The sequence below is a fragment of the Oryctolagus cuniculus genome, chromosome 4, assembly GCF_964237555.1.
Source record: "Oryctolagus cuniculus chromosome 4, mOryCun1.1, whole genome shotgun sequence".
Taxonomy (NCBI): Eukaryota; Metazoa; Chordata; class Mammalia; order Lagomorpha; family Leporidae; genus Oryctolagus; species Oryctolagus cuniculus.
This window is the reverse complement of record NC_091435.1, coordinates 11,121,305-11,144,780: the sequence shown is the minus strand read 5'-3', so window position 1 is coordinate 11,144,780 and position 23,476 is coordinate 11,121,305. Positions and strand designations below refer to the sequence as shown.

The following is a 23,476-nucleotide window of genomic DNA, read 5'->3' as shown; positions in this document are numbered from 1 at the left end:
ACACCGGGTTCTAGTCCTGGTTGGGGCGTCAGGTTCTGTCCCGGTTGCCCCTCTTCCTGTCCAGCTCTCTGCTGTGGCCCGGGAGGGCAGTGGAGGATGGCCCAAGTCCTTGGGCCCTGCACCCGCATGGGAGACCAGGAGAAGCACCTGGCTCCTGGCTTCAGATGGGTGCAGTGCGCTGGCCACTTGGTGGGTGAACCAACGGAGTAAGACCTTTCTCTCTGTCTCTCTGTGTTTCTCTCACTGTCTAACTCTGCCTGTCAAAAAAAAAAAAAAAAAAAAAAAAAAGAGTGAGGGCTTTAGGGCAGTGTTACCCCCTCAAGATTTAAAGGGCTCCATGCAGCCTTCCTCTCCTACTACCTTGTGTGAATTAGCTCATTGTGAGTTAGGTGCTGTTGGTTTTGGCCTAAAGATAGTCACAGAGCTGGTTAAATATTAATCATGTGGCCAGAACTCTCTGCCTCCCAAGTCAAGGCTCTTAACTTTTTTTTTTTTTTAAGATTTATTTATTTATTTGAAAGTCAGAGTTACACACAGAGAGAAGGAGAGGCAGAGAGAGAGAGAGGTCTTCCATCCGCTGGTTCACTCCCCAATTGGCTGCAACAGCCGGAGCTGCACCGATCTGAAACCAGGAACCAGGAGCTTCTCTGGGTCTCGCACACAGGGGCAGGGGCCCAAGGACTTGGCCCATCTTCTACTGCTTTCCCAGGCCATAGCAGAGATCAGAAGAGGAGCAGCCAGGACTTGAACTTGTGCCCATTTGGGATGCCGGCACTGCAGGCGGTGGCTTTACCTGCTTTGCCACAGCGCTGGCCCCAGGGCTCTTTATTCTGTTAAGTGGAAGCTTTTTGTTTGCTGCTGTTATATTAAAAATAATGACACATCGCAGGGAATAAGGTGGAGACCCCAGTGTTGGGCCTACCTAGCGCTCAGAGCGGAAGGAAGGCATAGCTTCTCTCGAGGAGACTGCGATGGCGGGTGCGCGCCTGGAGGAGAAGGGATTCTTGTGAGCACGGTGTGTTTGTCTCCTTTCAGATTTCTTGGGTCGAACAGAGATCCGTGTGGCTGACATCAAGAAAGACCAGGGCTCCAAGGGGCCAGTTACAAAGTGTCTCCTGCTGCACGAAGTCCCCACAGGAGAGATTGTGGTCCGCTTGGACTTACAGTTGTTTGATGAGCCGTAGGGAGCGGCTCAGCACGTGCTCGGAGGAGCTCCCACCTGAGGCAGCAGGTGCTGTCTGGCATTTGTGTTCCTTCGCTCGGCATCCCTGGCGTTCAGCCACAGGGCAATGGGACAGCAAAGACAGGCCCCCAGAGCGTCTAGGAATCCTTGACAATCCTGCCCCCACCCCAAACAACCTCTCCTGTTATGAAACGAGACTGTGTCTTCCTTGCCCCTCACCGCAGGTGTCATCATGGTTTCTAGGGTCTCTGAACTCCCAGAGCCCCCAGCTAACCTCAGCTGGGAGTCTGGCTCCGCCCAGGCTCTGGGCCCGGGTCTGATGATTAGAAATCAGATTTCTACATGCGGTGTCTGTATTTTTTTTTTTTTTTTTTGAGAACTCATGTAATCCTCTTATTTCTTACCTTCCTGCTGCCCCCAGTAGACTCCTTGGCCTGCAATGCCCAGTCCCCGGATGTTTAGAAACAATCGTGATGGTCCTGTCATTGCTTTGAAATCCCATTGCCCACCAGGGAGATGCTATGATGGTCTCACGGGAGCTGACCCACCCATGGGAGATGCCAACATGTGTGCTGTGACCGCCGTTCCATTCCCCTCTAGGCCTTGTCTGAGACGTATGTCAATGAAACACACTGTTGCGTACCATCAGGTGACTCAGTTCTGGTCTGCGGCACGCTCGGAAGATGACCGAGGGAGCGTGTCCTCCACAGAGCTGCACTCTGCTGGATCACATCCTGTGGGCCACCGGGAGGACAGCTTGACCGTGTCACCAAGTCCTGGTTACTAGTCATTGGTGGAGAGGGCTCTCAGGGCTCCCAGGGCCCTGTGCTGTGTCCTGACAACAGTTGCTGCTGAGAGCCAGCTCTTAGGCCTATTCTGTGCTTGAATGTACTGGATTCCGGTCATCATGGGAAATTTCAGTGGCCGTATTTGGCATATTCCCCCCAAAAAGACATGTTCTAGATCTCCCAGGTGTGTGACAAGAGAAAATGACAAGCAGGAGGCAGGGTGGAGAGACACGAGGGAAATCCACTACGTGATGAGGGAAAGCCCATAGGAGCATGCAGGCCCACAAGCCCAAGGATGTGGGTCTCACACATGTCAGTGTCTGAGTTACAGGGAGACACATGCATGCCTGTTGCCAGGGTCAGGAGGGAATGGCCATGGGCCAAGCTGTTTGGTTTGAGTTCTTAGATTCTTTACCCTTAAATGCCAGGAGTTAGGCCGGTTAATTAGAATAATAATGGTTTGCTAATGAAAAGCGTGGGCCATATTTTGTTCGCATGTTAACGTTCTCATAATCCCAGTTGGTTGTGGCCATGAGGTTTTTCTCTGCATGTCCTCTTGGTGCGAGTCTGGCTTTCCTGCTTTAGGTGGTATTCTCTTTGATTGCTGGTCCTTAGAATTTAATTAGGGGTGTAGAAGTGCTTTCTAAATGATAGCGTCAGCATAGTGGTAGAGTACCCGTTTTGCTGGGAACTGTAGTGTTTTTAATTTTCCATGAGAACCTGTCATGTTTCAATCAATTTTTAAAAAGTGTGTGTTGGAAAGGACAACAAAGTTTACATTTCATACTTTTAAGAAACACTTTATTATTTATTTATTGAAAATAGTGTAGAATTTTGTATTGAGGACAACAGACATAAGTATTTTTTGAAACAAGCCGATATATCCTTTAGTTAGAACTTTTAACTGAATATGTTATAGACCAAGTTTAACTTCAGGCATGATTTGTTTACCATTTCCCAGCAGAAAACATGGTTAAAATACTTTAAGTTTATATTTTTTGATGTTGTTAAGAAACTTTCAAATTAAATCTATAAATAGATGTGCAACTCATGCCTTCCTAATTCTGTAACCAATAGAGTTTGTTCAGTGCAGTTCCGAAGGACATGTTATTATGGTAGGAAGAAGTATTAAATGTATAAATGGGGTAGTGTGGAGCCACCAGCCCCTTTCTTTCTGTTCTCTCTTTTCTTCATGGACTTTATTTTCGTGTTAGTGTTGGACATCACTGTTCGAGTTGGCAGGATGTGTTGTGTACAACAACACAGGGAACCTCTTAGGTCACAGGTCCTACCCCAGAGTCCCATCCTTTGGGATTAATGTAGCATGAAAAAGCAATATGTGTGTCTTCTGCCCCAGGTGGCTTTACCAAGCGTCCTTGAGATGCCCCGTAGTGCGACAAGTTCTGCATTAGCACCCTGGTGTGCGTTCGCTGGTGTCATTTGCAATGTGACTGACTGTACTTACGGATGAGCTGGACTGACCCCCAGATCCGGCTGTGACTCATGAGTCATGTCTGGGGGTGGAGGGGAGTGGGTGGTTCCTGGAGTCTTAAGCCCTTGGACATCCATCCTTCACTGTGGCCTTTTTGATCATCTCGGCTACACTTCAGAGATGGAATGCCCCTTGCCAATGAGAAATATGCTTTCTAGATCTTCTTTTCTTCTAAATACAGGGTTTCTTTAGGTCATGCCTCCTTGCAAGTATTTTTCTTTTTTTGGGCCACACTGATAGCTCCTCCTGTATGCTCTGACCCAAGAAGAGGCTTTGCTGGTCACCTGGCTGTGCTGTGACCCTCAGGCATCCCAAGAACACCTGAGAGCCCTGATGACAGGAGCCCTGGAGCCAGGCGTTCTTCCTAGACCAGCTTCCGTGAAGGGACCGTCCACTTCCCGGTCTTTCTGGGGCAGAACTGAGATCTCCCCTGCCAAGTAGTTAGACAGCATCATCTCCTGGAATCAGGTCTTCTGTGACCACAGGAGCCTGAGGATGTGGTTAATTCAGACACAGGCCTGACCCGAGATGGGAAGAGGGCTGGAGCCCCCAGAAATGCTTGCGAAGCTGGAGCCAGGCTTCCCAGTCTGACCGTTTGCTGACGATGGAGCCCTGTCTTCTGATAGCACAGGCCCAAGCCCTGCTCTTGAGAGACATTAATGGAAGAGGCGCTATGGCTTTTCTGCTTTGCTTTTTGAATGCCCTTGGGCGGGATCTACATTTATGAAAGTAACTGATTTCAGCTGGCTGAGTTGCCCTGAGTTTAACTGGGCGGAAGGGATCCCATCAGAAAGTGGGTGAGTTTACCGCTTGCATGATGTCTCCTCCAGTGCCCCGTGCCAGAACCTCAGGTGTCCTCCCAGGGCATGGCCCAGGGGGTCAGGGGAAGTCAGTGCTAAAGCCCCCTGGGGGAAGATGGTTGTAGCTATGCCTCCCAAGGCCAGGCAGGGGCTTGCTGGGGGCGAGTGGGAAGACCCTGAACCCTCCGGAGCTCAGATCAAGGCAGCAATGGACAAGGCACTGCTGGTTGGGTTTCAGAGGTGGAGACCTTGGCGTGTAGTTCAGAGCTTGCCAATACCTGGTAGGAGAAGAAAAAGAACGTTCGCCTCTACTACAAGTTGCTTTTCCTCGTTGGTTGGGCCTTCTTGATTCGTTTGAAGGACATTTGCTCAAGGAATTTCCATTGGAAACACAAAGGATGGCTTGAGTTGATTCTTTTATTCCCCCTTCCCTTTCAGGGTTGGAGATGTGCTCTGTGGCAGACGCCGGCCCGTCACAGGGGCGGCTGGTATACCCTAGGTGTGAGGGGGGTTGTGTCGGGCTTGCGCTTCGGGTGAGCGTGCAGTGGCTCTGCAGGACGTACTCGCATTACAAGTTGGAGAAAGGGAGGGGATGAGAACTTGTGTGGTTTCTAGGTGTCAGCTCTTTCGCTCATCCCAGGCAGAAGGGTAATAAGTAGCAACTCAGTGACGTCCTCAGTGTGGTGTGCATCTCGCTAGGGGGCGCTGGGCAAAACTAACACCTCCTTCTCTTTGCACCCTGGGGTCTGACGCACCTGCCAGGGACCTCCTGTCTTTCGCCAGGAACAACCCAGGCCAGCTGCCAAGACTCGCCTGGCAGTGCCCTGAGTTGCGTTTTGCAGGGACCACGCAGCATTAGATAAATACCGTTGCAAACCTTCTTCCTCCTCCTCTGCTCTAGAGCAGCCCAGGGAAACCCGGGTCTTGTGTTTCTCTCTGTTTCTGATCTGTTCGCTCACAGGGCCTGCCGAAGAGAGACCCTTCAGGGAAGGCTGGGTTAGGTGGGGCTTGGCGGGCCAGCTGGGGTTCTGGGACAGATCCAGGGACAGAAGCAGGCTGGTGGAGTGGCAGGGGCTTCCCTGGACCAGGCCTGACCTCGCTGCTCCAGGAAGCACCCTCCACCGCTGCCTCCTGCAGGTGGACACATAGCTCCCTGGGAGGATCTTTTTTTCTTTCTAGCACCCTGTATTTGCCTGCCTGCCTGCCTGGGCCAATGCCATTGCCATAGGAAGTCAGGCCTGTGGTTGTCTGTGAGGCTGTACTCGCAAGGTGGTATCATAAAGCAGTTGAAGAATGGGCAGAAAGCAAGGCCGAGGGTCCAAAGAAAGCAAAACAGGCCACCCAGCGCCCCCTGCAGCCCTTCGGCTAACTTGCTTTTGCCGGCGTTAGACACCTGGGAGGCCACGTGGCTCGTTCCCTGTGGTGGCTTCCTCCTTTCTGGGGGCTCCTCAGAGCAGGCCGTTCTGGGGGGTGACACAGCCTGGACCCCTTTGCAACCCTTGTTGTCCCCACACGCCAGCCATGGCATGACTCGGATGGCGATTTGACTCATCCCCGCTGTCCTTGTCCCCAGTGCGGTGGCCCCTAGAAGCAGGGAGGTGCCCCCAAGGTCTAAGTTGGTTGGTTCCGATGCGTCAGTGCCGCCTTGAGGGATTGTTGGAAGTCCTGGAGCACTCCTGACGTTGGGTACGACTCCAGGAAGGCGCTGGCTGGGCCGCAGCCCCCGCCCCAGCGTCTTTTCTGAGTGAGGTCTCTGTGCTCCGTTGTACTTGGAAAGCAGTTGTTTATTTGAGCTGGAGTAAAGGAAAGTTCTAAAACTCCTGCTTCCTCACCTTGCATCGTATCAGATCCACGATCCGTGTTTAGGTCACCAGGCTCAGCACACCCTTCCATCTGTAGGAGGCAGAAAAGACTCCGTCCCTGCGGGGTATGGACAATGTCTTCCACCTGTAGGATAGCAGTGGCCACCAGTTCTCAGGGGCATTGGAACCCAGAGGCCAACACACCAGACAGTCTGGGCTGGGCTCTCCCAGGGACGTCATCAGTAGCCCGATAGTGCATCGCTTGTCCTGGGAGCCCCCATGCTGGTCCTGGCTACCATCCAAGGGGCCGGGGGACAGCGGGAGGGGCCTGCCTCTGTGTCTTGTAAGCCCAATTGTAGGTCTCATCTTAAGTCATTTAAATAATACCCAATGCTTTTAGAAATTCGTATCGGCCTGCGCTCAACTCTTCAGGCCTGTGTGGATCCATCTGTTCCTCCACTGGGCAGCACTGCCTTTGTTCCGGCCCTGGGGGAGCCGGCTAACATCCCCCCGGGAGCGGCTTTGACCCTGCGTGCAGTTGTCGTATTTCAGGGTACATGTGCTCCCGGTGTAGGCCAGAGCGTGTTGTGAGCTGTGCTTCAACAGAGTTCCGTCCTGTTCTCTATTCCAGCGTATCTTGGTCCTGCCCCCCGACGAGTGTAAATATTTCAGTATTCAAAGCTCCCCTAGGAGACCTGTGTGTCCAGAAGTGGGCTTGTCGGGTCAGCCCTGAAAACAGTCAGCGTTTCTCTGCCGTCTCCCGAGACCCCAGCAGCAGCCCAGGCTGCTTTTCCTGCAGGAGTAGGTTTGCACGCGGGGAAATATCGTTCCAGTGCATCTCAAGCTCTGTCCCCTCGCCCTTCTCCTCTTACACCCAGCTCTCCCGTTTCCTCCTCCCATCTGCAGGGAGCGGCCCAGGGCCGGACCAGTGGCTTGTTGTGTGGCCGCAGCCCAGGGGGCAGAGGGGACTTCCTGTCCCACAGGCGGGTCCCAAGCTGCTGGCTCCATCTACCGCCGCTCCGGGGCATTGCCCTGGTGAGAGTCAGAAGGCGCTTGCTGGTGGCTGAGAGCGCTGGAGATGGGGACGGGAATGTGGGCGGGGCAGAGCTTGGCGCTGGCCCAGGCCTGGGAGGCGGGAAGCAGGAGTGGGAAGGAAGCTAGGATTAAGTGTGGGGCTGGAACCCAGTGCTCCTGGGGCACCTGGTGAGGTTGTGCTGGGGTTGGGGTGCCCCTGCCACCCAGACCCCGTTTCTAAATTGAAGGTGCCCCAACCCCCATTGCTGGGTGGGGCAAGGCTGGCTAGGGGAGGACCCCCCTCCTACACCCGGCTCCTGGGGTTGGCTACCTGAGTCTCTCCAGGCCAACTTTGACCTCTGGAATCGGAGCTGGAGAGAACTTGCAGGTGGAATGCAGTGGCTCACGGTGTATGTGTGAGTGTGTGTGTTGTATGTGAGAACATGTGTGTTGTGTGTGTTTGTGTGACTATGTATGTTGTGTGTGTGTGTTGGCACCGGCAACAGGGGACAGAGGCCGAATGGACAGCAGATGGACGGGGAGGCACCAGCGATGCTGGCCCAACCCTCCCCTGGTCACACTCAGGGCCAAGTGTAAAACGGGAACGCGGGTCCCTTGTTCAAGACGATGAACTTCAAGGTGGCGGCAGCCCCTTTAGAGAGAGGGCCCTGTGTGAGCGTGCAGCTCGCCCACCCCGGCCCTGCCCGCTGCGCTGTCTGCAGGTTCTTACGGCAGGGGGTGGGGGGGTGGGGTGGGGGTGGGGCTTCGTCCTGTGGCTCTTTCCTTGGAAAGGTCTCCGGCAGGCAGGGAAGGGCGGGGTGGACCTGCTTCCCGGATGTCTGCTTGCTGTTTCCTAAAAGCACAAATGGCCAGGACGAGGAGAGGTTAGGGCACCTGCGTGCCCGTGGCTGCAGAGGGGGCGGCAGGGCTGGGCTCCAGGCTTGTACACTGAAGGCACGGTGGCCCTGAGCCCTGCGCCAGTGAACCCCACTTTGAAACAAAGCCCTTTCTGTGGTTGCAGTCACCCGCTGGGGGGCTCCCCCCACCTTTGCTGTGAGGCTTCGGGAGGGACCTGGGAGCCCTCAGTGCCGCCTGCCCCGTGCCTGGACACTTGTCCCTCCTGCCACCCTCCCCGGGTGCCTGGGAGACAGCGGCTTCTGAGAGGGTGCAGCTCCCCAGCTGGGCTCCCCCCAGACGCATGGCTGTGACGCAGGGGGACGTTAGGAGACGGGATAGGACCTGCTGTGTCTAACCTCGCGTTCCAGACGCCCTGGCACGGCCCCACCCTAGCGTGCTCCTCTGCTTGTCCGCTCTGTTCTTTGCTGACTTCCACTTTCACTGGGCTGTAAGCTCCACAACTTGGGCGGTTCTGTTTGCTTCTCGCCCAAAGGTCTCCTTTCTACACCTTCAGAGCAATAACCCTTTCTGTGGCTCACGACCCTGTCCCTGATGGTAACGTTTGCCAAGTAAAAAATGTTGGCAGAAGTTCAGACAGAAGCTGCAAACCCACCTTCCATGGCTTTGGCTGAGTCACCTGGAAGGCAGTGGCAAATCCTAGCTTTGTTTCCATGGGGTTTGCAACCTTCCAGACTGCAGAGAGTTCTGGAAGCATTCCCCAGAGGCGTTTAACTCAGGTGGAGTCCCCGTTGGTTTTAACGAATGGGCTTTGGGAGGTATGTTTTTATAAATCAACATCGTTAAAATGTCACTTCTTCCCTGGGACAGAGGGGAGTGTCTGGCAAGAGTGCTGTTGATGGTGTTCAGGTTGAGCCATGCCTTTAAAGCATACATCACCAGTAGCCCGAATACCTTTAAACTGTGAAACCAACCTCAGACCTTGTCCCTGTCGTCTGCCTCGTCCCCTTCTCTTGCGTTGCCTGTGTGGGTGGCGGGCTTGGTGACCATCACTCCCGTGGCACTGCCTTAGCTCCCTCGGTTTTGTGCCCTCACATGTAGAGCGGGTGCACCAGTGTGTAAACATGTGTATACAGACGAGGAACGGCAATGAAAATGTCCTGTGTATGATAATCAGCTCGCAGCCTACAGTTCTCTGCGTCTCTCGCAAACAATGTAGAACGTAGCCACATCACGTGGCATCAGAACAGCCATGATGTGGAAGAGACTATGTTGTTAAATGTTGCAAACACTAACACAGATTCTGTAGTCAACAAATATTTAACTTGTTATTGTAAAATGTGACTTGTCATTGAGAGATTATTTTTCTGTATGTATATGAGAGTATTTTAGGAATCTAATTTAAGTGCATACTACTATAGAAAAAAAAAATCTAAACCTATTCCAGGAGTAGCAAATGCTCAATCAGATTACTTGGGTCCAACCCTACTAAATTTCTTATATTAAAAAAGAAACACTCCAAGTTGTATATGTTAGAAGTCTAAAGGAACCCCTCACCCCCACCCCCGCCCCCAGGGAAAGGGTGGCACCGCAGTAAACAGAAAGGCACCTGTTGGCCGTGGCCTTGGTGAGACCTCAGCATCGCAGACAGGTTTGTGCAGACGCTGTGCTCTGAGGGGCGCCCGTGTCAGGGACGAGGAGGAGTGGAGAGCTGGTTTCCATCAGGCCCACTTGCCACTGGAGCTTCCCTGGGTCCAGGCAGCCTGGTCAGGAAGGGGGGCTGCCCCGGCCACTGCTTGGAGAAGGCAGGGAGGCCGCCTGACTTCAGGGTCCCCCTCCTACTCCTCCTGGATACTCGGCATATCCCCCCAGTGCTGGCCCTGTCCACAGAGCATCCCCACCCTAAGAGTGTGTGGCTGAGCGGGTGCGAGGGTGAGGATGCACTTTATCCCCATGGAGACCCCAAGGGCGAGAGGCCTTCCTCCCTTTCCCATCCCTCTTCCCAGGGAACTTCTCAGAAGGCCGGGCTGCCTCGGGGGCACAGACTTTCTCTACTCCCCACCAAGGAAGTCCCTGGAGGTCACCCTAGGAGGGCTCCACAAAGCTCGCTGCAGGCTGGAATTGCTACCGGCATGCAAAGAGCTGCCTTCTGGGGTTTGAGGGCATTGCACAGCGGTCATGGCTGGTGGGAAGCTTAGGGCTGCTGGCTTGTGCGGCCACATTGTGGGCGAGCGCTGGGGTCTCAGCACTTCTTTCAACAGCTGCGTGTCTCAGTTCCCTTTGGATAGGACCGAAATTGAGGGGTGTTTGAGTGCAGGTGACTCCCTGGACTCCAGAGGTGGGAGAAGCTGGGATTTCTGGAAGCTTCCTGGAACCTATGAAGGCATACGGATAATCTGCCCATCACCTTGAGTGGCTGGTAACTGGCTGTACCCCCAAGGATGTAGCCGTTTAGATTCTGTGTCCAGGTGTAGTCTGGGAAGCAAGTACAACCAGCACGCCCTGGCCCACCCACCCTCCTAGGCCTTGACTCCCTTCCCCTCAGGACGCCCTCACGGCAGGGGTGCGAGTGGGGACAGCTCTGGTGGCTGGCAAACCCTCTCCATTAGCCTCTGCCTGTTTGGAAAAGGTGACCGGTCAGATCATGAGTACCTTGAGTTTGCGGCGACACATGGGCCGCACTGCTGGTGGCCTGTCGCTTCCCGCACAGCCCTGCCCGGGGTGGGGACGGAGCCACCCCTCGGCGCACGTCCTGCTGACTGTAATATACTTCTGTTGCCAAACGATGGAATGGTTCAGTTTTCCGTAAGAGGAAGACTTTGTCGTCTGCTGTGTAACGCGAATGCAGTTCTCAAAATTACTAGTTGCAATTATAAATTGTTCAATCATGTGTTTGTCTAAGGTTCCATGAAACAGGGCCAAAACACTAGGTTTCCTTTGTCAGTTTCAAAGAAGCCGAGGCTGGTTTTGCTGTTTGAGTGTCCGTGCGGCACCTCATGTGTGGAACGTTCAATTTTCCTGGTTTCAACCACGGCGACTCCGTTGGCCGGTTTTCCGTTCGATCAGTGGTGACATCAGTACATGCGGCGGTTCCTCTGTACCTTGAACCTGAAAAGAACGACCTGTCCAGAGCAACCCTCTCGGTCACTTTGACCTGTCCGGTTTAAACTCCTGGTTCACGCATGACACGAGGAAAGCTACCTCTGCTCAGCGGGTTGTTCCAGATCCTTTGTGCCCCGCCTCGCCCTGAGCGCCCAGGGAGCCGAGAGCCCTGCCCCTGCGTGTCTCCTGCTCCCGCAGGTAAGGGCGCACTCGGGCAAGGAGAATCAAGCAGCAACAAACCTCCAAGACCAACCGGCTGCCCTTCCGAGGCTTCCCGCCGCCTTCAGACACACGTCGGCCCCACTCGAGCCGAGGATTTCCGAGAAACGGACTTCCGCATGGGCAGCCCGAGAAAGGCCGCGGGCTGGGCGGCGGCGAGAGGCCGAGCTCCTATCCCCTTCAGAGGGGCTGCGCTGGACTTCTGCCGAGAGGCGTCTCCCGCCAACAACCCTGTGTGTTCAGAACTTGGACTTCCAACCTGGGGCGCCGCCTGCCAGCCCAGCACCCGATCTCACTGGTACCTGAATCTCACCGTACTGTTTGTGTTTCTATTCTTTTGTTCCGAGTTCGAGGCAATTCTTCCATCTTTCATCCCTGATTTCAGAGACTATGAATAAATCCTGTAAGTTCTCTAGTTGGCTTGGACCCTGGTTGAACTGTTACAGGCCCTAAATGCAGCGTGTCTGCCTTTTCTAAGCCAGCAAGCCCCATCTCTGATAATCGTAAAGACCACGACTTAGGTCCTTTTTCGCTTGGTTTTAGAAGTTGTAAAAAGAAATCAGAGGTGGGCGTTTGGTGTAGTAGCTAACACGACACTTGAGCTGGCACCGCGTGCGGGGGTTAAGCCGCTCGGTGCGACACTGGCAGCCCACATCACAGCTGTCCTGTTTCTGATCCAGCTCCCCACTGACGCGCCCACGAAGGACAGGCCCTGCCACCCACGTGGAAGACCCACATGGAGTTCCTGGCTCCTGGCTTTGGAGCAACCACTTGGGGAGTGAACCAGCAGATGGGAGATTTTCTCTCTCATCACTCTACCTTTCAAATAAATAATCTTAAAAAAAAAAAAAACAAACCTAAACCAAAAGGTCTTGTGTCCCATATTGGAGTGCACGGCTTTGCTGTTTGCTTCTCCGGCTTCCTGCCAATGTGCGCCCTGGAGCAGCGGCGATGGCTCAGGTACTTGGGTTCCTGCACCCACGTGGGAGACCTGGATTAAGTTTCCCGCTCTTAGCTTCAGCCTGGCCCAGCCCTGGCTGCTATGGGCATTTAGGGAGGGAACCAGCAGATGGAGCTGTTTCTCTCTCAAATAAACACATTTTCAAGATAAGCGTTATTAAAAACAAAATACTGAATTACCTTCCCAAACAGCACCTCTCTCTGAGCTGACCAGGTCTCCCTTGTACAGCCATGTGTGTGGAAGCAATCATGCTGAATGGCTATTTATGTGACCAGCATAATCAAGGCAATATTTTATTCTAGAATATTTACCTTCTTCTCATTAGAGAAGCAATGCTTGTCAATGTGGAATAAACCACCAAAAAAAAAAAAATCATCATCATCACTTAATGGAAATATTCTTCCACACAAAAATAAAGTCTAACATTTTGATGTTCAATTTAAAAAAAAAGATTTAATTACCTACGTGAAAGTCAGAGTTATACAGAGAGAGGAGAGGCAGAGAGAAAGAGACACAGAAGAGAGAGGTCGGTCTTCCGTCCGCTGGTTCACCCCCCAGTTGCCCAGTTGGCCGCAACGGCTGGAGCTGAGCCAATCTGAAGCCAGGAGCTTCATCTAGGTCTCCCACATGGGTGCAGGGTCCCAAGGACTTGGGCCATCTTCTGCTGCTTTCCCAGGCCACAGCAGAGAGCTGGACTGTAAGGGGAGCAGCCAGGAATCCAATCGGTGCACACATGGGATGCCGGCACTACAGGCGGTGGTCCCACCCACTACGCCACAGTGCTGGCCCCAATGTTGGTTTTTGGCATGTGTGTCCCCATTTGAAATATTAAGATCTATCTATTTATTCTAAAGGCAGAGTGGCAGAAAGAGAGGGAGAGACATCTTTATCTGCTGGTTCACTCCCTGAAGTGGCCACAACAGCCAAGGCTGGGCCAGGTTAAAACCAGCAGGAGCCTGAACTCCATTCTGGTCTCCCCCACGGGTGGCAGGGGCCCGAGTACTTGGGCCATTATTGACTTCTCAGGTACATTAGTAGAAGTTAGATCAGCCAGGACTCGAATCACCGCTCCAATACCGGATGCCTGCGTGAGTGGTGGCTGAACCCGCTGTGTCACGGTGCCGGCCCCTCGAAATACTCTTGTACCAGGAGTTGGCGCTGTGGCCTAACAGGTGAGGCCACTGCCTGTGGCACCGGCATCACTTATCGGTGTTGTTTCAGGTCTGGCTCCCTGCTAGTGGCCTGCAAGTTTTAAGTGTTTGGGCCCCTGCACCCACATGGGAGACCCAGATGAAGCTCCCGGCTTTGGCCTGGCTTACCCTTGGCCATTGTGGCCACTTGGAGAGTGAACAAGCAGATGGAAGACCTGTCTCTCCCTTTCAAAGTTTTTAAAATTGATTTGAGAGGTCTTCCATCCACTGGTTCACTCCCCAAATGGCTGCAATGGCTAGAACTGGGCCGATCTGAACCCAGGAGCCAGGAGCTTCTTCCAGGTCTCCGATGTGGGTGCAGGGGCCCCAAGCACTTGGGCCATCCCCTACTGCTTTCCCAGACACACTAACAGGGAGCTGGATAGGAAGTGGAGCAGCCAGGACTTTGCCTACTATGCCACAGCACCAACTCCATCAAATAAATACTTTTTCTAAAAAATTATTGTCCTAAATAGCTAACATGCACTCAGTATGTCCCATACTCAACGAGGCACCATTCAATTACTTTATACAAAGACTCCCACTTACCCTTGTCCTCTCTTAAACTGGCTGTTACAGATTCTTCCATGAACTCATTCCCAAGGTCTGCATACTACTGCCTGGCCGAGTGCCAGCTTACCCACACTTATTTAAACGCCCAGTGGTCTTGATTGTCCCCTTCAGAATGCTGTCAAGTCACTGCCCCAACAGTGGCACTGAAGGCTCTGACAGCAACACCAGGGGCCCCCGGTGGCCTGTGCCCAGCCACCCTGTGTCCGTGGGAGCCCGAGGGAGGAGCTGACTCGCGGGTGCTGGAGGATGGTCAGGTTACAGAGGCGGCAGTGAGGCAGAGGGCAGGCGCCGGGAGAGGCTCACCACTTCCTCATGTTAGCCCCCCAGGGGTCAGCGTTTGCCCTGGCGGGCGCTCTGCCCTAACATCTCCTGTGGCTGCCCCAGTTCCCATCATCCTGGCTTCCTGGAGGGGCCGCTGAGAGACTGCACCCCTGAGGCTGGGGGCGGCCCAGGAAGGCGCACTCTTCTGCTCGCCAATCCTCCCGCAGTCAGGGCCTGTGGGGGAGGCTGGTTAACAGGTCCTCTAGCCAGCGCTCCTAGGCGAGTGAGGTCAATATGGGGATCCTGGCCCCTGAGTGGCGTGCTGGTTATCGCACTACGTCAAGGAAGCAGCCAGTGTCTGAGCCGGCGTGATGGCCAGGAAACCCTGGGCCAGGTGGAGGGCACACTGGCCCGACTGGGCTGGGCTGCAGGGTGCAGCTGCATGCCTCACTGCCCAGGGGGTCGTCCCAGCGTGGTCCTCTCCCCCCGCCCAACAGCAGCTCTGGGAAAGAACCAGCTGCCAGCCCTCTTGGAGAGCGACCAGGGAGTGGGTGCCCAAAGCTGCTGCCTGGGGAACTTGATTTCTCTGGCAGCATCTCAAGTCACAGGGGCACAGGACGTGCCTAAGATTCCTCTGCCCCCAGCTTCATCAGGACAGGACGCAGCGTGAGTGACAGTGGACCAGCATGCCACGGCCTGACCCCTGACCCTGACCCAGCAGCTCGAGGCCTGCGAACCTGGGCATACTCGTGCTCTCCCGTGTGAAGGCGGTGATGCGGTGGGCGGTCACAAGGCTGTCGCAAAGCCTACCGGAGATGAAGGCGGAGAGCAGCCGACTGGCAGCTGTGTTAGTTCAGGGTCAAGGGCGTTTCAGCGAGAGCAGGCAGGGCAAGAGCCGCCTGGTGGTCGCCAGGGATGCGGAGTTGCACCCGCCCTAAGGCCCAGCTGCACTTTGTTGAGGGAGCGGGTGCAGCATGCGTGTTTACCCAATTCCCAAGAATAACCCGCACTGACCCACTCTGCGGCCAACAGGACCTGCACACCAGGGGCTACTGGAAGACAGACACAGACCAAGGCCCTGGGCTCCGCGGAGACGGTCAGCGACACGGGCTGTTCAGAAAGCGCTTTATTGTTGCTCCAAGCGCCAGGGTTTCCACCGACAGAAAACCACGGCTCACATAATCTCTCGCATGGCCTTGCTCAGCTTCTGAATCTTGGTTTTTGCAGACATATCGACGTACTTCTCTCCAATGCGGACAATCATCCCACCCATGATCGACGGGTCCGTCTAGGGGAGGAAACACGTCAGAGTATGACAGTGCACGGCCTTGGCTCAGCAGCCACGCGGGCAGGCGAGAGAGTGCTAAGCACACAGCACAACCGCTTCTGGAGAAAGGCCAGCGCGAAGCTGCCCGGAAGCAGGTCGTCTACACTGACAACTAAGTTAACATTCATTCTTCAGAATCTGATTTAATGTTCGCTACACTCTGGCCTCAGAATCAGCCCTTGCAGCATTCAGATCCGGCTAAAAAGCCCATAAGTTTCTCAGGCTTGGAAAGCCAAGACACTGTGGCAAAAAACAAACAAACAAACAAACAAAAAAACCAACCTAAATGAAAGATCTCTGTGAGTGAGATCCCAGTGAAAACAAGGGGCCATCAAAGAAGGAGGTACCTTTCTCTGAAGGGAGAACTTCCACTTTGACTATGGCCTTGTCTGTGGTCGGAGTTTGTGCACTCAAGAGGCTTCCATAGCCTTGGCAGCTCATGACAAGAGCCTCGGGTGATTACTGACATCATAAATAAGAGTGTCAATTGCTAAATCAACAACAGGAGTCGCTGTGCACCTACTCCCCATGTAGGATCTCTGTCCTTAATGAGTTGCACTATGAGAATTAATGGTAAAACTACTACTCAAACAGTACTTTATACTTTGTGTGTCTGTGTGGGTGCAAACTGTTGAAGTCTTTACTTAGTACAGAGTTGGTCTTCTGTGTAATTAAAAATGAATCCTAGTGAAGAATGGGATGGGAGAGCAGGAGGTGGGACGGGAGTGGGGGCGGAAGGGCGGGTATGGGGGAAGAACCGCTAGAATCCGAAAGCTGTACCTAGGAAATTTATATTTATTAAATAAAAGCTTTCTTTAAAAAATTGTTCTCTAAGACTCCCTCAAGCCATTTTACGTCTCGAGTCACCTGGAAAAGGTCCCAGACAGCGGACAACTGAAGACCTACCTTGACCTCCAGCTTCAGCACCTGGCCTTGGCTGAGGAAGCTCTTCAGGACCGTCTTCAGCTCGGAGAGAGTGGCTTCCTCTAGAGGCTGAAACGTGGGACAGCAGCCTTCAACCAAGGAAGGAGACGCGACGGCACAGAGCCATGCCCGGCTCGCGAACCCCGTCTCACCCAGGCCCCGGGTGGGGACGCACACCCACTGCCCCTGTGCTGCTGGTCAGGTCAGAGGGGCCCCGCCTCCTGAGCACAGCCGGGCAACTCGGCTGCGGCACCAGTGCCCACGCACGCACTCCCGCCTGTCCTGAGAGGAGCCCCCGAGGCCGCCACGGCCTGCTGACGCACGTCTGCCTGCACTGGGGCCATGGCGCTCCTCCGGGCTCCCCGAGGGGATGACGCGCTGCTTAACCTGGCTCTAGTCTTCGGCTTCCCAGTCAGGTCCACGGCTCCCTGGCCCCCTGAAGCTCCGGCCCGCCGCCACCCTGCCGCGAGAACCGCTCGGGGAGACCCTGGGGCTGGCTCTGTCCTGCACGCTGCGTCCTCTCCGCTCAGCCCCGACACTCGCTCCTGGTTGGTTAGCTGAGCACGGGAAAGGCTGCCCACGCCAGCAACTGATCTAACAGCGTCGTCTGCCGGGTGGTGGCGGGGAGTCGGTCGGGGCTCCATGAAAACGCGCTCCGCCTAGGCTTTGCCTCCTCCAGCCCAGGACCAGGGGCACTGGCACCCGAGTGCCTTCGTCAGGACAGCGACTGTATGCCCACACCACACAGGAACCGGCCGTCCGGGTGGCTGGGGACTTGCCTGAGGCCGCTCAGCGCGTGCACTTCCAAAGCCCGCGTCCTCAGTGACTGATTGGGTGTGCTTCCCCCCCCCAACTCCCGGAAGTTTACAGAGCTAACAGTTGGTTCTAAGAAGCTCCTGCAAAAAATAAGCCACCTTGGGCCACGCTGGAACCACGAGTCTAGATGAGGCGGGGCTGGGGACTCCAGGTAACCCCAGCACCCTGCGCCGATGCTTATGCCGCAGGGGCGCCAGCAAGGAAACACGCAGCTAAGACCACAGAACTGTCTCTGGAGAGGAGACGGGGTGCAGCAAGGAATGCAGATATCGTGTGTCCCTGGTGGTCTAGTGGCTAGGATAGGGTTGCAGGCAGAGACAGAGAGGCCCGGGTCTGAATCCTGTCCCGCCTTGCGCAAGCCCGGGGCAAGCGACTCCATTCCAGCGTCTGTAAAGTGAGGACAGTCACTCCCACCTCCCGCGGATCGTCTCGTGGTCACCAGTGAATTATGAAATGAGGCTCTACGACAAGTCGGCAACCTCACCGGGCTGTCCACTGATGCCTCCCACTCACCACCCAAAAGGACGAAGGACTAGGGACCGCTCAACAGGATAACTGAAACCCGGCAGGGAACAGCAGCCGCCGCATCCTACTGCATCTGACACTCCTCACCCTGGGCCTGGCCCCAGCCCGCTGAGCCGCGGCTGGGAAGACGCACACCTGCCCTTGGGAAGCAGGATCACGGAAGCCGATGCAGAATGAAGCTTCCCCGTGCCGATCATCACCATGCCCTTTCTCAACTTCCAGGTGTTTTCCTTTTCTGCAACATGGTGACGCGCACGGCGTCAGGGCAAGCACTGTCACTTACAGACGCGGTGGTCACTGTGCAGGGGACTTCTCCACGGTGGACGCTCATCATGGTAGAAAAGGCGGAGATGACTCCCTGGGCATTGCGCAGGCGACCGTTCTCAGCAAGCAGATCTGCAGAAGTGAAGGCGTCTGGGTATCAGAGGTCGTCTGGAAGCAGTGCCCTCACTCCACAAGGAAGCTCAGGTCTGTGCCCAAACACCGCCTTCCAGGGCCTTGAACATCAATGGGCGCCTCTCGCCTGTAGCCGCGTGGGCGGCTGTTCTTGGCTGGGATCATCCTGCACCTGGGCAGGAAAATGGGGGCCAAAGCAAGAGGAAGAAGCTGCTGCAGCCGTCAGCTCTGGCTCTGCCGCCTCTGAGCAGCGGACGGCACGCACTGGGGACAAGAGGCCACGTGGGCACGGCTCTTCCAGGCCAGAACGGCCCAGCCTGGGGAGATCTGACGGAGCTGCACCTCGCTGGCCAGCTGGCGTCCTCATGCTGGTGACAGGAGCGTCACACTGGGCACCGAGAGCGGCGAGTACCAAGCACCCCGCCAACACAGACCAGGTGAGGCTGCTACCATGAAAACCACGCAAAACTGTCCTGTCACAGACTCTGCTGGAATGGGGGAAAACAACGTTCCTACTTGTGTTACCGACCCCAGTGCTAGGCTGCAGAGCCCCAAGTCCACAGACTGCCCATGCTCAACAGTGATGGCATGAACGCCAACCAGAACCTGAACCCCGAGGTGGCCGCGGGGACCAGAAGAGCAACCCAAGGTGCACAAGAGAGGCAAACGTCCCCAACAGAGCCACCGGCCGCAGGCCTGCTCCCGTAGGGACCCCCGCTGTCCTCCAGGGGCTGAAACTTCCGCCTGGACCGTCAGACAGCTGCTCCCCGGGGCCGGGCACACAGGTCGCCCAGTGAGCCCTGGAGCCCCGGGCCGAGGGACCACGTTCCCCGCAGCTACGCCCTACGGGCCCCGCTGAGAAGCCTCAGTACTCACTCATGAGGTTGGCCGTGAGGGGAGAAAACCTCTCTTTTGCTGTGATGTCATTCAGGCTCTTCATCTTGACTGCACGCTTGACATACGGATTCAGAATAGAAGCCGCCAATTTGGGTTCCTTCAGCAGTTGCTACAAGTACCACGCAAACATTTCTGTAAATTCTTTACGGCACACACAAGCGCAGCGGCCACACACACACACACACCTTCCTATGAATTGAGAAAACTAGCACTTCTGTGTAACTTTCAAGTAAATAGATCTTTAAAAAAAAAAAACTAGCACTCTCAAAGCATAAGATAGAATCAAATCTCTACCTGCCTTTAAAAAACACTGCTCAATGATTTTATACAGAATAAAGATATTCTTTGAAAAAATGAAAACTATATGAAGCTTCTTCAATTCACTTGTACTTTTCAAGAAAGATTATAAAACTAAGCAGGCAAAAGCTTTAATTCACTGCGTATTTTAATGCACCCAATATAGGTAATACCCCAGATCTCCCAGTCATGCAAGTGCAGACCTAAAGATGAGGCTCTGTCTGCCAAGCAGGCCTCCCCTCTGTCCCCCCCACCCCGGGGGGGGGGGCTCTCTGACCCAGGCCGCCCTGATCTCGCCCTGCCCCTCCCACACTTCTAACCCCATTGCGAGACCGCTGACATCGGCCGCACAGCCTCATGAGTGTGGGAAGAAGAGGACGGAACTGCCATCTCCACGGGCAACCAGCTGTCCCCATTCTGTGCAATGTCCTCTGGGATCCTGCACGTCTGAACTTGGCCACCAAAGGCCTCCTTCCAGCTCCCTGCCCCTCAGCCTCGGGCCACAGATCGCAGGAATCAAGGGCGGCTGTTTCTGGTTAGGTATTGTTCATTCACCTGCCAGTTCCATCACCTGGCTAGCACGGCCGCCCAGGCTGCCAGCCAGAACCCTACGGTCTCTGATCCAGGCTGCCTGTCACAGGAGGCCATCCGAGGCCAAAACTCCCACTGGAATAGGCCCAGAGAAACAGCACTTCCCAAAGAGCGACAGCCATGTGCAAACAGCGTGACATCTGTGTAGCATCGCACGTCCCTTTCAGGGCCCCCAAAATGCTTTCACTGGTAGAGTCTCAAGGTCATGGCTCCCTTCAGTTCCTCCATGTTCTGACCGCGTCCAGGCCGCAGTGAGACCCCATTCCATCCCGACCAGCCTGGCTGTGCTCTCTGCTGGGACCACCACAGGGTTCAGAACGGACACAGCCGACAAGCAGTGGCCCGAGAACGCGAGCGTGAGACCCTGTCTGCCGCTGCCGCCCCGCCCCTCAAGAGCCTCCAACGTTAAGGCTGGCCTGGTGGCCCCGGGGGATCACGGGACTTGGCAGGGCTTGATCGGCAGGTAACTGGTAACAGAGGGAACGTGCCACCGTTACTGTTAGGACCTCCGTTGCAAAGAAAGCACACAAAGCAAAATGACTGCGAGGAACAAGTAGCACAGAACAGTAAAGCTCCCACGAGGTGCGGGCACAGCACAGAATGGGAGCACCACTCACGCACTCGGCTAGCCTGCGGTCTTCTCCCGAACAATGAAAATAATGTTTTCTAAGTACATGGATTAAAAATGCAAGGTGTTCTGAAAACACACAGTCACACGGCACAGGCTACCCATGGGACTGTGCCTCCCACCCCTCCCTTCCTGGCAGAGGGGAGGGGCGAGGAGAAAGTACACCGAGGGGACACAGCGGAAGGGGCGGGAACTTGGGACGTCGGGGCAAAGCGAGCAGGGCTGCTCCCGTCTCAGCTGCACTGCAGCGTTCTGCTAACGCACCTTACGTAGTCTTCATGCTACCCAGCACGGCACCGGCCCGCCCAGGGGCTGCCCTGCGGTTCCGTCGGCAAGGCGCCCACCACCTTCCCTCCTTTTGCTGCCCAGGAGGCGCGGCTGCCATCCTCCCCTCTCGTCTTGGGAACAACCTACTAATTAAAACCCAGGAAACGGCTTCATAAGGAAAACAAACTCTCAGACAAAACCAACAGGCATTTTAAACACTGTTGTAGAAACTGCTGGATAGCAAGCTCGGATTCTTGAAGGCAACCTTTTAAATCCTTTCCTGAAATGGCACTTTTTCTTAAATCATCACCTTACATTTGAAGTGATATTTCTATCTCGTCTCAGCCCAAAGCCAGGTTCCCTGCATTACTCTCCGTGTGTGTATCTGCTTGTTCCTGTTATAGAAGTTTCAGAAGACAAGCCAACACTATCGCTAACAGCATGCGTAAGAGAATTATTATTCTGTGACTCCTCTCCCAGAAGCTGTCTTGTCAGGACGCACAGCTAAGGCGCCACAGCAGAGAAGCGCGCAGGGCCACCGCGCACGCGCAGTGAGGGGAGGCGCTTACCGCTACTCTCAGCAGCTCCTTCTCCACCTGCTCCAGTTTGTTCTGCTTGGAGGCGGCCGAGTAGAGGGCGGTGGCATAGCGGCCTTCCACGCCGTACACCTGCACCGGCGGCTTGAGAGGGAGAGGGAAGCCGAGGGAGATCGGTGAACCGTGCTTCGTACAGACAACACGGCACGGACAGTCATCAGAGGGCTGTCCTAAGAACAAACCCTCACACCGATTAGGGGTCTGGGTGTTTCCTTGGCCTGACCAGGCAAACGTTTAGGAAGCGCCCGCAGGCACCCCTTCCTCCCTGCGGCGGCGCTGCTGGGGCTCCGCTCCCGGCCCCCACGCCCCAGCGTTCAACGCCACAGAGCCCACGCTTGCACCATCTTCCCCAGGGGACTGCGGCCTTTTCCCTACACGCCACAGTCAATGTACGACTGCACGTGCCGCGTGGTGCTGCGTGGCTGCACAGGGGAAAGCCCAGGCAATAGTGAGGCCGAGCAAAGCACCGTCTCCTGGAGCCTCAGTTTCCCCTTTCACACAACGGCAAGGCCTGCCATGCTCCAGCGCCGCAGAGGGGCGGTGAGAACTTCTCACGTGGAGGGTGGCTCTGGGCGATCTGGTGCTTGGACGACGGCAGGGATGTGACAGTCACTTCTCACCCACTTAAAGGTTCCGCTGGCGTCTGTCACAGGGCAAGCACCCTCCACCATCACCGTCCCCACCCTGCGCACGTGTGTCTTGTGAATCGCAACAACATGCAAAGGTTTACGTAGAAGCGACACCACAGGCCACGGCCTGACTGTAGGGCTAGAGCATGCACACCCTCCCACAGGCCCCTCCCCCACACAGGCGTGTGTATAAAGGACCTACCCTCACGAGCTTGGCAAACGGCCGGACCACAGATGTACTGAAGCTTCGCACCTTCAAAGCAAGAATGGAAACAGGTCAAAAGAAATGTCTTCGAGAATCTCTGTAATTCATTCAATCGCGACCTAAGGCTGCCTTTTAAACGATGTTTTTTGACATAGACTCCACGCGGGTGAGCTGTCTTTATTAGCCAGGAGTCCATGTTCTCACCGAGAATCACGCCACGTTGTTTGGAAAATCGCTTTCCCAGTAATCTCCTAGTTTGCCAGGAACCGGCCGAGGCAAGCGCCCAGTACCAAGGAGAAAACGCTACCTTCCAGGAAGTTAACATCTAACATTTCTGAGCGGGATTTTAACACAAGGGGGAGGAATCCGTAAGGAGCTGTAACAGATGGGCTGTCAGGAATCCACCTGCTGTCTAGTGGTTAGGGCGCGGGAGCGTGACCGCACAAGTTCAAGTCCCCAGCGATGCCCTTGCGGCTCTCAAGGGCCATAATCCACGCACCCGCAAAGGCACGGACCGCCCTCCAGGGCTCTGAGCTCCAGAACGCACTGTGTTAAAACCGGCTCTAAGGGCAGGGTTTTCGGGCTTATGGGGAAATCATGGAAACTACAGCGGGGTCAAGTGCGCAAAGCATCGCGGTGAGACGGAAGCGCGGCTATTTGATTTATTTTTCCCAACGCCACTTTCTCGGTGACACTGGGGTTCGGGTCTTAACCCCATCACTCACTACCCAAGCAGCCCAGGACGCCCCATTTGAACTTCTCATGTCCTTTATAAACCTGGGAAATCCGCCTGAAGTCACCAGCGACCCCCGACGGTTTATGGAACAGCCCAGGCGGCGAAGCCCGGGGCTGGCCGGTGGCCCCTGGCGCCAGGGGTTTCCCGGGCTGTGCCCTGAGGACGCCGAGATGACCGCGCGCCCAGCACCGCGCCGGGCACCCCACAGGCGTCCCGGGGGACGCGAGCCGGGCCGCCCTCACTCGCCAGGCCCCACGACCTTGAACGGCGGCCTTGGTTTCCCAGCGGTGGCCTCGAACCCTAGCGCGCAGGCTCTGGTACAAGTTTCCCCAAGGAGGGCGTCCTCCCAGCTAGCTTCTCTCACCTGCCGGGTGAGCCCGCACACTGCGGGGGCCGCCATCT

At 55.3% G+C, this 23,476-nt stretch overlaps 2 protein-coding genes across 9 annotated transcripts in view; one reads left to right on the top strand and one right to left on the bottom strand.

The window, feature by feature from the left end:
- The window catches only part of ITSN1 (intersectin 1), a 222,353-nt gene extending 218,372 nt beyond the window's left edge, over positions 1-3,981 (top strand). For all 8 annotated transcript variants that reach the window (XM_051833603.2, XM_051833602.2, XM_051833606.2 and 5 more), the window contains one exon: positions 1,036-3,981. In XM_051833603.2, the coding sequence (XP_051689563.1) occupies positions 1,036-1,184 (149 nt within the window). In that variant the 3' untranslated portion in view covers positions 1,185-3,981. The remainder of the gene's footprint in view (positions 1-1,035) is intronic.
- Positions 3,982-15,414: 11,433 nt separating this feature from the next.
- On the bottom strand, positions 15,415-23,474 carry ATP5PO (ATP synthase peripheral stalk subunit OSCP). Its single transcript, NM_001171421.1, is given in 7 exon segments — positions 15,415-15,528; positions 16,474-16,560; positions 18,116-18,228; positions 19,105-19,234; positions 21,478-21,588; positions 22,336-22,386; positions 23,439-23,474. Coding segments are annotated over 7 exon segments (642 nt in total).
- Between the last annotated feature and the right edge of the window lie 2 nt (positions 23,475-23,476).